Source organism: Tenrec ecaudatus, chromosome 2, assembly GCF_050624435.1.
Source record: "Tenrec ecaudatus isolate mTenEca1 chromosome 2, mTenEca1.hap1, whole genome shotgun sequence".
Lineage (NCBI taxonomy): Eukaryota > Metazoa > Chordata > Mammalia > Afrosoricida > Tenrecidae > Tenrec > Tenrec ecaudatus.
The window spans coordinates 192042450-192056031 of NC_134531.1; the positions used below are offsets into that span (position 1 = coordinate 192042450).

Sequence of the window (13582 nt, forward strand, 5' to 3'; positions counted from 1 at the left end):
TGTCTTACATGTGTGCATCTCCTTTGAAACATTGTAGATTACTTCTGTGTGCCATATGGCATAGTTCCTCCAGTGACTTTTTCTGAGATTGGCTTCATTATTTCTTCATTGTAGAAATGGGCTACTTAGAGGCCTTAGGGGAAAGATAAATGTACTAACCAGGATTGCCTCAGTAGATTGTGGTGTGATTGGAAGGTAAAGCCAACACCGACATCTGTTCAAGAGTTCTGTTCTTACTCTGGACTGTGTTCCCCCTCCCTTGGGTGTTGCCAAGGAAGACCTTAGCGCAGACTGACAGGCTGTCTTAGCAGTTGTACAGTAAGTTGTTGCTGTTTTTAAATTTTTTTTAATTAATGTATTTCTAAGTTAGGAGCAATTAAGCAACTTTGTAATTAAGTGAGTATTACAATTTCTGCATTATTTTATGCAGGTACAGAACTTACCTTCAACTACAACCTTGAATGTCTTGGAAACGGAAAGACCGTTTGCAAATGTGGAGCCCCAAACTGCAGCGGCTTCCTGGGTGTGAGGCCTAAGGTACTACCATCCCAAACTGCTCTACTGGGAATACTGGTCTGTTCTTCTTGGGCGCACTAGGCAAGGCTTTATCTGTAAGAGATGTCTCTGTGAAATAATGACATTGACTAGGTAGGGCCACTGACAGTGAACTCCTCTGGTGATTTACACAAGTGAAGAACTCTGAGTATTGTGAAAAGGTTTTTAGCAACTTGACACTGCAACTGGTGAGATACCCTTTGAGCTGCAAGCCCTGCGCAGAGGAAAGCGCAGTCTTCAGTTACTGTGCTCCTCTTTGGTCCCAGCTGATCGCAGTCCTATCTCTCCATAAGCTACGTGGATACTCCTCATATCTGTCTCCATGGGCATCTATCACCTCTCCTTTTAAAACAATAGCAAAGAATCTGTAGTTTAATACAGATTCTGGGTGTAGTAGAAAACTAGGTAAACATAGTGTGTGTGGTAGTCTGGGTACTTTAGAGAAACAAACCCACAGAAACTCATGTATAAGAGAGAGTTTTGTATAAAGGTTAAGTGCACATCAAGAAAACATCCCACCCAGTGCTGCCCAAGTCCACAAATCCAACATTAACCCATATGTTCAACACCAATCCACAAAGTTCTCCTCCATCCCACAAAACACACGCAAAGATGCCGACAGCAGGAGGAAAGCCAGGGGTGCATCAGGGTAGATCCATGTGGCTTCTCCTTGGGGATGTCTTGCAGGAAGTCAGCCTTGCCAGCTGAAGCAGGGAACTGCTAAAGCAGGTGCACCCTGGTCCGACCATCAGATGCAAGAGACCCAAGAACTAGAAAGGCAAGGCTCACCGAGCCATTTATCTCTCTGACCTTCAATTAACCCACATGTGTTTATGGGTCAGGTTGGCACAATAAACTAACTCAGGGTCTTAATCTCACCATTATATAATAGTATAGATAATGCTGTATATAAATATTTGCAATTCTTCCTTGCTTTTTTAAAAAATGATCACTTTCAGTTGGTTGCTTCTTTTTCTACTAAATTAATGGAACCAGACTAGATTTCAGGTTTCATTATCATAATTAACTGTGAACCAAAAAAGCGAGGCTTAATCTTGTTACAGTGTGTGTGACTCCTACTTATTTCCCATTAAACATTTTCTTATTATAAATGTCAATATGAATAAAAAATGAAAATTAGCTTCGTATCCAATAAGAAACCCAGAGTTACTCATTTTAAATAATGTTACATGAATATGCATTAATTACTCTTCTAGTTTCTTTTAAAAATCATCCTTAATTATATGAATGGGCCTCAAAAAGTTCTTGGGAAAATCGAATATAAAGATTGTGGAATTTTTCAACAAACTCTTTGATTTTCAACAAACTCTTTGAAGCCCTCTTGTTTTGTGTTTTCTTTTGTCTTCTTGTCTGGTTAAAAGTTCTTATTCTAGCTGGCTTATTTTCTGTACATCAGAATCATAGTTGAGATCACTGGTGTTCTCAGGCCTTTAGTGTTCTGCCTTGTGCTCTGGATGTATGGACCCATTTCACAGGTTAAGTCAGAAAGGTGATCACTGTGTGCTAAGAGTAGAAACATTGATCCATTCAAATCGCCCTTCGTTAGGCCTTTGAGATTGATCTTGGATATTTCCAGGCTAAGAATAATAATGATAGAATAACTACCACAAAGTTTGGTGACGCAGTGAACTGCAGGGAACATTTGAAGAAAACTCTTGCTGTTGTTATGCCTGCGTTTATCTTTTTAACAGTCTATTGAGAATACTGTCTTTCAGAGACAGGCTGAGAGGGAGCGTTTAACCCAGCTGCGATGGTACAAATAATATGTCCACAGGAAGAGCAAAATGCTGACTGCTCATTATCTGCCTTCTAGAATCAGCCCATTGCTACAGAAGAAAAGTCCAAGAAATTTAAGAAGAAGCAACAAGGGAAGCGCAGGACCCAGGGAGAAGTCACAAAGGAGCGAGAGGATGAATGCTTCAGCTGTGGGGATGCCGGGCAGCTCGTCTCCTGTAAGAAGCCAGGCTGCCCCAAAGTCTACCATGCAGATTGTCTCAACCTAACCAAGCGCCCAGCAGGTTGGTGTCAAATACATCTCTCTGCCGCTCAGGGCCTAGTGCATTTACCTCAGTCTAGGAAATGTGCCCTTTGGTCTTACAGGGTCTCGGGGTGGGGGGGTGGGATGCTAACAAAGGCTTGGAATCCTAGAGGAAAGGTCACAGCACCTCAGAGCTGAGTGTCACTGTTATTTCATTCTCTCAGCAACCTATTGACACAGGTCTTCTCATGAGGCTGAAGCGAAAACCAAGAGTTAAGACTAATGAGATAAATAGTTAGGGAGGTTAGCTCAAACAAATGGAGCAAATTGACTGACCCTTCTGAAAAAAGATGATCGGACACATGTACCTTTGAGACTTCAGAGTTATGTTGACATGATATCGTTCCCTCTGCCCTCAGCGCAAAGCTCCTCTTAGGAAAGCAGGTTGTCTTTGAGATGTGACAGTGTCCATTCACAGATTAGATAGCTGAGCAGATGTGCCCAGGAATATATGGCTGTAGAAATTGTTGACATCATAGCAAGGGGTGGTTAAGATTTGAGAATTTTAGAGACTTGGATATACAATCTATTATAAAGGATCCTTGGTTGTGTAGTGGTTATATGTTGGGCTACCATCCACATGTTCAGCAGTTTGAAACCACTAGCAACTCTGAAGGAGAAAGACTGGGCTTTCTACTCTCGTAAGTCTTGGGAACTCACAGGGGTCTCTCTGAGTCAACATTGACTGGATGACAGTGAGTTTGGTTTGGGATCTATTACAAGGAACCATTCCAGGGTGAGGACATCCTGCATAACTAGGATGTGTAGAAGAATTGCAGAAAGATACTCATTTGAGAGTTCGAGTGAGAAAAGTTTGACCCTGCATTGGCTTTGTCACATGTCCTTGCCATGAAGAAACAAACCAAGTAGTGTGAGGGAAAGGCCATCGATGGCATCAACCTGTTAGTGCCAGGAAGTGGAATGGGAAGTTGTTTCAAAATCACTTACCCGGGGCTAGAGCAGACTCATGTTGTGATCGAACTGATCGTAGCCATGAGCCAAGCGTGAGTGCAGAATCAGTCCCTTGTAGGGAGTTGGGGTAAACACTGATGGCAGAAACACTCCGGTTTCATGAAATGAGAGCAAATAGCAGCTCAGGTTTGCTGTGAATATTGTCCACAATGCTGTGTGGACAACACAGGTTGTATTTTATGCTTGTTTCAAGATTTCAAGTTGAGCAAAGATAAATCCACAACTCCCCCTTTTTTTTTAAACTGTCCCTTTCCTGCCTTTATTAATAACCGAATAAATGGGTGCAAATTAAATATTTAAAAACTAGCTATGTAAAGGGAGCTTCACAGGTCTTTCTGTGGGTGGGTGTTCTTAGATAATAGAATTCATTGTCTGCTATATTTAACTAATATTTAGTTGCTGTTTGATACTATGCTTTTATTTTTACGTTATGTTTTCTCTAGAAGAGAAAACTAAGTTCTAAGGGAGAAGAAGGACCAGGTGAGTGGCATGTGCTCTCTGAAGGAGACAGCAATTTCAAGGAGGCTTTGAAACCATCCCTGTGAACCGAAAGCCGAGCTATGACTATCTTGTGCACATTTCTTATTTTTCTAAACTTGAGTTACTCCTGGATTTTTCAGGGAAGTGGGAGTGTCCCTGGCATCAATGTGACATCTGTGGAAAGGAAGCTGCCTCCTTTTGTGAGATGTGTCCCAGCTCCTTTTGCAAGCAGCATCGTGAAGGAATGCTCTTCATATCCAAACTGGATGGACGTCTGTCTTGTACTGAGCATGACCCCTGTGGACCCAACCCTCTGGAACCTGGGGAGATCCGTGAGTATGTTCCTCCCCCAGTACCGCTGCCTCCAGGCGCAACCTCTCACCCAGCAGAGCAATCATCAGGAATGGCGGCTCAGGGGCCGAAGACGTCGGAAAAGCCACCTGCAGACAACAACCAGACATTGTCTCTCTCCAAAAAAGCTCTGGCAGGGTCTGGTCAGAGGACACCGCAGCCTGAACGACCTCTTGAAAGAACTGACTCTAGACCTCAGCCTTTAGATCGGATCAAGGACCTTGCTGGACCAGGGACCAAATCCCAATCCTCGGGATCCAGCCAGAAGTCAGTGGACAGATCTCTTGCAGTAGGAGGAGCAAGACCCCATCTCTCTGGCAAACCCTCTCCAGTGACCAGCCCAAGCTCCTCACCTTCAGTCAAGTCTCAACCACTGGGAAGACCTCTGGGTGCACCAAGGCTGGATAAATCCATAGGTGCTGCCGGCCCCAGGCCTCAGCCGTTGGAAAAAGCCCCAGTCCCCACTGGCCTGAGGCTTCCGCCATCAGACAGACTGCTAATCACCAGTGGCCCCAAGCCCCAGACTTCAGATAGGCCCCCTGACAAACCCCATGCCTCTTTGTCCCAGAGACTCCCACCTCCTGAGAAAGTACTCTCCGCGGTGGTCCAGACCCTTGTCGCAAAAGAAAAAGCACTGAGGCCTGTGGACCAGAACACCCAGTCCAAAAACAGAGCTGCTCTGGTTATGGACCTCATTGACCTGGCACCTCGCCAGAAGGAGCGGGCACCTTCTCCTCATGAAGGCACTCCACAAGCCGATGAGAAGATACCAGTGTTGGAGTCAACTGCTTGGCCTGCCAGCAAAGGTCTGGGGCAGATGCCTCGAGCTGTAGAGAGAATTAGCATGTCAGACCCTGTCCTCCCGCCACCTGGGAAAGCAGCAGCCCCTTCAAAGCATCCCTGGCAAGCTGTTAAATCACTCACCCAAGCCAGACTTCTTCCTCAGCCCCCTGCCAAGGCTTTTTTATATGAGCCAACCACTCAGGCCTCCGGAAGAGCACCTACAGAGTCTGAGCAAACCCCAGGACTTGCCAGCCAAGCCTCAGGCCTGCTGAAGCAGATGGCTGGAGGCCATCAACTCCCTGGACTTGCTGCCAAAGGGACAGCACTGAGTGGGCAATCCTTTCGGCCTCTTGGGAATGCTCCAGCCTCCCTGCCCTCTGAGGAGAAGAAGTTAGCCACCACAGAGCAGAGTCCCTGGCTCCTGGGAAAGACCCCCTTGGGACCCGGGTTGTGGCCCATAGTGGCTGGACAGGCACTGACACCGTCTCGCTGGTCCTCTGGGAGCACACAGACGTTGGCACAGACTTGCTGGTCCATTGGAAGAGGGCAAGACCCTAAACCAGAGCAAAATACTGTTCCAGCTCTTAACCAAGCTCCTTCCAATCACAAGTGTGCAGAGTCAGAACAGAAATAATACTAGTAAATGTTATGGCCAGACAAACTGCCCCCGGGGTACCATTTGGGGAGGGGAACTATTTCCTTTCTTTTCCCCCTTACAAAAACAGACCCCCAAACCTTTCCACTGTTACTCTTATATCCCAACACCCAAAAACTCTTGTGACATCAGCCAGTGGGAGCTCATGGTTATGTAAACCATGTATGGAAATCCAAGTGGGCCCCCGCCAAGGGGACAGACAGACTTGGGTCTCTTTCCCACGACTTTTACACATGGTAAACTTGAAATAAAAGTCCCCTCTGGAGTCAAGCATGGAATTCAATTCCGCTGGTCAAGTCGTAAGGTAGAGGTGCTCACAAAGCTATTTCCCTGGCCCTGCAGTAGAATCCTATTGAGGGCACGTGATGAACTTTGGGAAGAACTGATGTCCATTTAAATCAGTGGCTCGTGTGCTAGGCCAGTGCTGGTCTATGACCCAGAGATAAATAAGGCCTAACAAGTCTGCCTGCATTCTCAGGCTGCCAAGAACCTTTGATCAGGAGGAAGGAGAAAAAAAAAAAAAGGGTGTGCTGAGGGGCCTTGAGGCTTCCCAGGTCATTCTGAACTGTTCTTTGTGGTTAAGTGTCTCCTGACTGAGGTATGTGTGAGGGTGTGACCATGCAGTCACCGCTCATAGAGGTGATCTCTGCAGGCTTGAGGGTGCTCCATCAAGGCCAAGTGGAGTTGTTACAGGGTGGTGGCTGCCAATTACATCAGCTGTGCAGTCTTGAACACCTGTCTTTGGCAGAGCATCTGGCTAAGGGGAGCTGGGCTTTATGAGCATGTAGCTTTCCAGCAATGGAGCAAAGCAATTGGCAAACCTTTCTTTTCTACCAATTCTTCTTTTACATGAACCCACCCCACCCCAGTGCCCCAAATACCCAGGTGCTTCAGCTTTGAGTCTTGGACAGTGAACATAAGGGAACCTGTAAGCTAGACATTCCAGCTTCAGGGAGCTGGGCAGATCCTGATTGGAAAATGTTTGACCTTACCCAATCCTTTACCTTCCTGAGTGGAGGGACTCCCAGTGTTCATCATCGCCCCCGGTGATGTGCTGTGTGCTTATCATGAGCGCCTGTCTGCTGACTCAGCTCAAAGCCGCCAAGCCAGAACTCTTCCCAGAAGACTGGTTTCCATGGGGTTCAGAGCAGTGGCCAGTCTAAGACTGCTGATGGTTTGTTACTGCTGTCCTGAGCTGGGCCCAGTAGCTGGGAAATCTGTTGGTGCTACCCTGCCCTGCCACTCACCCAGCTAGCCAACTGCTAACAGGAAGTGCTGTTTGGCCAGTTCCCTCCCACCTCTCGCCCCTCCTTTGCCCCTAGACCAAACACGTTTACCTCCGCCTTGCCAACTTAGCCAGCAGCTTTAGCCAACAGGACATCACCCGGCCCTAACATTACCTGGCCATTCTGTCCGTTCTGGCTTTTATACCCTCAATGGGATTCTGTATTCTTCCCCCCCCTCCCCCCCGATTACCCTCCTCCTAAATTCCCATAGTGATTACTCTCATCCATCACTCTCAAGGAGGGAATCGTCATTCTAGAAGCATTTGCGCTTTATATAATAAAGATTTTTAAAAGAATCTGCTTTTATTTCCCAAAGTCTGTCTCTTAGGATGAGACACTTGGACTCAGGCAGAAGGAGGAGGCAGGGTTGAGCTGACCCGAGTTGAGGAGCCTGTCCCTGCATCTCACTTAGACCTTGGACTTGCCTCTCTGAATTCCGCTTGCCTAGTTCTCCCTGTTCATTTTCTCTTCCAACACCGTCAGAGGGAAGCTCTCTGTGCAAAAGGAAGACAAAGCATAAAGCATCTTATTTTCTTTTAAAAGAATTTTAAACCATGAGAAAGATATTTTTAAAGAAATCCACCAGAACATTAAAGTTCATTATATTAAGTATTTATCATGTGTGAGAATAATAAGTATATAACTGCAGCTAGTAGGTCCTGTTCCCTGTCCTAATCTCTTAGGTTGTATGAGTAGGGTTTGCCTGGTGCCAGTCCTGTGCCCTTTTCTCTCCTGTCATCTGTAGTTGCAATCAGAACAAGATACTCTGCACTGTCAGAATCCCCTTCCACTAGGCTGTGTGTTCAATTGCCGTAGCTCTTTGTTTCATGAAATAAACTGTGAATTTTGGGCGGGGGGAGGGTGCAGGCTTTGTAAACCTTTTCAGCAGAGAAGCATGATTCTGAAGTAGCTTCTCTGACATCAACTTTGATTGGTACTTGACTGACAGCCAGCCACTCTGGAAATGTCTCACAGGACGGGGGACTGAGGGGAAGGGGGGCAATGACTGGCCACTTTGTGGTGGTCTTTATTTGTGTCCATTCTCTCCACCTTTCGCTACAGACTTCATTCCAGACCTGCTGCTGGAAAACAATGGCCGGTCCCAGCCTGGCATTGGGGTCTTTCCCTTATCCAGATGGATGGATGGATGGATAAACCAGGCTGTGTCTTTTGAGGGCCAATGAAAGAGTTTGTTGAATGGAAATTACCGAGTTGAGCTACCAATTAGATCAGGACAAATGTGGGGAAATTGAACTGCTCCAAGAAGGGGGTGGCAGTGGCCTTGCCAACCCTTGTGGGTTCCCTGGAAACCCGTCATGCATCGTATCCTCCAGGGAGGTGTTGGCTAGCAATCAAAGGAAATCCTTCTGTTGGCAATTTCTGACCTCTGCAAGGGGTAGTCTTGGGTGTCCCGTCAAATGCTTGGAAATCATGGGATCTCAAGAGAGAGTGCCTCCAAGGTGGCTCCTCAGGGAGCATTTTCAAAGTGGGATTCAAGATGGACATGCACCAGAGGCATCCAGAGTGCCCTTCTGGCCGTCGGGTCAGGACAAAATATAGAAACTGTTGACATTTGTGTTCAGAGTCTCATTGGCTTCTCCAACTGGAATAAATCCATTCAAGTAGTAAGCTAGCTGTCATTGTTACATCTGCATCTACATTTTTAAATGTTTACTTTCCCCTGAAGTTACTGATTTCAATCGTTGTCTATAGATCCCTTTCTGAATGATGACACCCACATCTTTAGCATTGATGAAAGTAACTATTTTACCCTTCATACCCTCCACCCCACATTAGTTCCGGGCATGGAGTGCCTTGATCCTTTCCCAGGCTCAGCACATCTGTCACTGTAGCTGGACTCCCAGGCTGTATGACTTAAGGTTGCCTTGTGAGAACAGAGGGTAAAGAGAGTAGGAAACACAACACCTGGATAGCTTCTTCTCGGTTTTCCTGGAGATGTTGTCATCCATGGGAATTTGTCAGAGGTGGCCCACTGTCCTAACCTGAAACCATGTCCAGAAAGGAGCCGCCTGTAAGCCGCCTTTCCTACTGAGTAGCTGATGAGCTGCTCCGTGTTAGACATTCCAGGTCACTTAAGGCGAGGTAGCTGCTGCAGAAAACTTCCTGGCTTTGGCCAGAGATCCCTCAGCCGAAGCTTCCCAGGGCCAGTGCAGCAGGGCCAGAGGTGGCTGTAGTATAAACTGATGTAATCGAAAATTGCTTTGTATACACACACACACACACACACACACACACACACAAAACGCAATGGTGCTAATTTCCTGGTATAAATAAGCACTGCCAAGGGATGAGAGACTAGCAACTTGAGAAACTTGGGTTCATATTGAGTAAGCAGTTGTGTACAGATTTCTTTGAAGCCATCTTGGAGGTAGAAGGCAGAGCCTCGGTGAAGTCCCAGTAGTGGAATGGCCCACCAGACTCCAGCAGTGGGCAAGAGCCTGGCTCACCCTGTTCACGACCTCTATCTGGTCGAGAGCTCTGGAGGGGACATCTCCTTCAGTTACCTTCTGCCTCTCTGCTCATGGGAACACCTCTGCTGCTTATGAAGATGAAGGGAAATGTTTCTTAAGGAAGTGGAAAGAGTTTTTATTTTAATGAAAAATCCACAACCTAATAAGAAATGTTGCCCACCAACGTAAGCCAAAAAAACCCCATGTAAAATTCTGTGGGCCCTTTGCTAGCGCTTGTTTCCCGGTGACTTTCAAAACATCAGGCTGTTCAGGAGCTTTGGCAGGAACACCTAGAAGTCAGAGCTTTGACAGGTGAGCCCAGAGAAGGAGAAGAAACTGGGCTCTGGTGCTGTACATGTCCAGGCTAGGGCAGAGTGGAGGCTCGCCAGGTCCACAGGGTGCTGCCTGTGTGCCAGGACAGGCGAGTACCACACACAGGAGTGCGGGGAAGAGCAGCTTGCTAGGTCTTGGCAAAGAAACAAGCTGACAATAGAGATTTGTTTATATTTTTAAGAAAGGGGTGGGTGGAGGGGTGGGGGGAGATAGCCAAGATCCATCGCTGTTTATTTGCCCCCTCCACCATAGATTGTCAGCTGTAAGTGAAACTCCTAGTGAAAAAGAGGGGAGCCCTGTACTAGGAGTCCCCATAAACATGTACTGTAATTCTTTGTATATAGAAAAAAATTACTGTAAAGTAAAGTTTAACTTTACTCTTCTGGCCCTTGCCCTGTGTTTTGTTTTCTTGTCTGTGGGGAGATGTAGTCTAACAGGAGGGTGGACTGTTTGGCTAGAGAGCAGAAGCTGGCCACACCCCCTTCCCAACCCCTCAGCGAATTCTTAAGCTGAGCCCTGTCTCCAAGCACCGCCCAGGGAGGTGGTTTGGGTTTCCTTCCAGTAACAACTAACTGTCCCATTGGTAGTGTCAGTTGTAATCCCTCCACAGGAAGTCTCCATCACCCATAAAGGAAGAGTATTTTGAGGAATTGGTTTTATAAAAGGAAGTGGAACCAAAGCCCTTTCTGCACAAAGAATCTCACCATCTTGGTTGTTTTTCATTCTTCAGAGACAGGCATTGGGCACTTGAGAACCCAGCCCAGGTCCAACTGCAGAAAAGCAAATGCCAGGGGTGAACGAGAATGTAAGACCCTGCTGGGGATCTACACCTAGGGCAGAAATGGGCTGCAGAACACTTGTTTACAATAACTGATCCTTCACAAAAGGCTGCGACCGCCCAACCCAAAAATAGGCTCTGGACGTTGGAACCCTTTTCTAATCCAGCCCCAACTTTATTCTCCAAGACAACCTCACTGAGAGTGGGGAGATGCCCATTTTATATTTTTAAGTCTTAACAATCCTGAGCCAAATGGTAGTCACTTTCCTTAAAACAAAAAATTCAGCCTTAGGGTTAAACTCTTTCCCCCTCCCATACCCCCCTTCAAGTTAATAACTGAATTGGATTCTTAATGGCCTCTCCACCAATAAGCCACATTGTAGGGTGTCTGGCTCGGGCCTAGTGCAGTAGAGCCACCGGACCAACCTGTTACCCTTTTTACTTTGGATGCCATGTAAGTGCATGCCTGGCTCTTCTGGGCACTCACAAGGAATGTTGAGTTTTATTTATAGGGCCTTGCCATGTCTTGGCCCCATTAGAAAACAGAAGAGGGTCCTTTGTCTTCCCAGTACCTTAGCAACTTGGGTTACAAAGGAAACGAAGATAGGAAGAGAGCCTTAATGTAGAAAATGACTCCAGGCAGGTGTCCCCAGAAAGAACTAGGTGTCTTGTTATCCACATAGCAGGGAGAAGGGCTAAGTGATTCACAGTGCATTGATTTTATTTACAAGTCAGAAGCTATTTCAATAATCCGCAGACACGTGCTGTCCGGGGCTGATGCCTGGGGTCCATCATGTCGGCCCTCTTCCCGCCTCGTTTCCATCAGTCAGCCCAATTCCGGGGGCCAGCACAGGCAGGTGCCACCTCTGCTGCCATGGGAACCTGGGGTAGCTCAAACTTGACCACCCAAGCCCAGATGAGCTGGGCCCAGTCCCTCAGGAATTGATTTAATTCCCCAGGCCTGGTGGGTGGTGACTCAGTGGTGACAACAGCTGTAGAAGTAGGGGTTTGCCTTCTGGCCCAGGTCCACACCCTTGTCCTCTGTCAAAAAGAGAGATGGCAACGGAACATTCAGCTGAAGGACCAGGTACCCAGGGCTTAGGAAGTCTCCACAGAGGCTAAGGAAACACACCTGTCATCACCTCGAAGGCAGCCACACTGACGTAATCCTCCGCCACTTTCTGGAAGAGCTCGTCTGGCAGGAAAAAGGATGGCCAGTGAGGGCCTGAAAGCAGCAGCCCTGGAATCTCCAGTGACCCAGCCCTTCAGGGCCCTGTGCCTCGGGTGCCCCTGCCTATTCTTGCTGTGAGGCCTCCGGACAGCACTCACCCACGCTCTGGCCAGTCTTGCTAGATGTCTCAAAGAGCTGCGCTTTGATATCTGCAAAGAGAGGTGACTAAACCCTCACACTTGAAAATACCGGTGCTGCTCAAAAGGCGGCTAGACACCCCCCCCCCCCCCCCAACCGGTTCAGGGAACCCAGAGTGCCTTAGGACCCTTGCCGAAGCAGTCCCTATTTTCTGTGACCCGACCAAGCTGACATTTCCCATTCCCACCCCATTGGGATTGAGGAGCAATATACTGTCTGCATAGTCCTGAACATCATGGAAGTCCACACGGCGCCGGCGCCGATCCTCCTCCAACAGGTCACTCTTGGTGCCACAGAGGTAGATCTGACAGCCCTGGGGCAGAAAGTGAGTCACCTAAAAGGACCACCAATTTCCCCTGCCCTTAGTCCCACGGCTAAATGTGGCCACATACCTCTTCTAGGCTTCGGAGTTCCTTCACCCAGAACTTTGCTCTCTCAAAGCTGCTGCTGTCTGTGAGATCTGGGGGTGGGGGCGGGGGTGCGCAGGAGACACAACCAAGGGTCGGAACTGGTCTCTAGCCAGCCTGGCACCCACCCCTGCTGCCTGAGAACCATGCGAGAAGAAAGTCCCTTACCATAGCACACGATGGCAGCCTTGGCACCCCGGTAATAGATTCTGCTCATGGCCTCATATCGCTCAGAGCCCGCTGTGTCCTGAAGGGCAGTGGGGACGCTCAGCTCTAGCCCAAGTTGCTAGGCTACTTTCCAAACTGCCAACTATGGCCACATCCGCCATACTCCCACTTCCCAGCGACACAAACTAGTGTCTAGGGAACAGCCTCGGCGGCCCTGGGTCAGCTAGTGATGGGCAGCACCTAGGCCTTTTCAGGAATAGGTTTCCCCGGGACTTACCCAAATACCCAAAGTCACTGTCCGGTCTCCGACGGACATCACCTTGGCCACGAAGGCCGCCCCGATGGTCTGCAAGGAGGGGAAAGATGAGGACCGCTGGTGCGGGGCTGCCCCCGCGGGCCCACGCACGCCCGGCCTGCGGGGCGCACTCACATTCTGATAGGGCCCCACCAGGAAGCGGTCGTGGACGTATCGCTCCACCAGGCTCGTCTTGCCCACGTACTCCTTGCCCAGCATCACCACCTTCACGTCCACGCGCTGCCCGCTCATGCTCCCAGGGCCGCCTCGCCCACGTCAGGGTCGGAAGCGGGGACGGATGGCGAGCCTAGATCTCGGCTCGACCCAGGCCTCTGGCCCGGACCGCAGGCGCCAACCTTGCACCTCGACGGCGCCCCCGCCAGTCCCAGCTCTTCGGCCCCAGGTATTGAACCTCCAGAGGGCCAGGTCCCTGGGGGCGCGCGGGGCAGCGCCCTTAGCGGCGCTGCACGACGACGCCCAGCCCGCTCACCCGCCCGCCCGGCTCAGGTTCCGCCAAGGCTGGGATTCCCCACCCCTGAACCCGGTTCCGCGCTGACCCGGCTCCGGCCCGCAGCGCAGGGACTCCCGCGGGATGGGAGGAGGGAGGGGCGGGGCCGGCG

General features: G+C 48.9%; 2 protein-coding genes across 6 annotated transcripts in view; one reads left to right on the forward strand and one right to left on the reverse strand.

Annotated features, from left to right (window-relative positions):
- Positions 1 to 6118, forward strand: part of NSD1 (nuclear receptor binding SET domain protein 1) — a 151946-nt gene extending 145828 nt beyond the window's left edge. For all 5 annotated transcript variants that reach the window (XM_075542013.1, XM_075542015.1, XM_075542016.1 and 2 more), the window contains 3 exons: positions 431 to 537; positions 2390 to 2594; positions 4207 to 6118. In XM_075542013.1, the coding sequence (XP_075398128.1) occupies positions 431 to 537; positions 2390 to 2594; positions 4207 to 5834 (1940 nt within the window). In that variant the 3' untranslated portion in view covers positions 5835 to 6118. The remainder of the gene's footprint in view (positions 1 to 430; positions 538 to 2389; positions 2595 to 4206) is intronic.
- A 3257-nt stretch (positions 6119 to 9375) lies between these two features.
- RAB24 (RAB24, member RAS oncogene family) lies at positions 9376 to 13538 on the reverse strand. The gene is made up of 8 exons (XM_075542021.1): positions 13098 to 13538; positions 12945 to 13013; positions 12668 to 12746; positions 12485 to 12552; positions 12306 to 12405; positions 12053 to 12103; positions 11856 to 11918; positions 9376 to 11764 (listed from the first exon to the last, which is right to left on the reverse strand). Exons 1-8 carry the CDS (start codon positions 13212 to 13214, stop codon positions 11700 to 11702), a joined length of 612 nt encoding a protein of 203 aa, XP_075398136.1. The 5' UTR covers positions 13215 to 13538; the 3' UTR covers positions 9376 to 11699.
- Between the last annotated feature and the right edge of the window lie 44 nt (positions 13539 to 13582).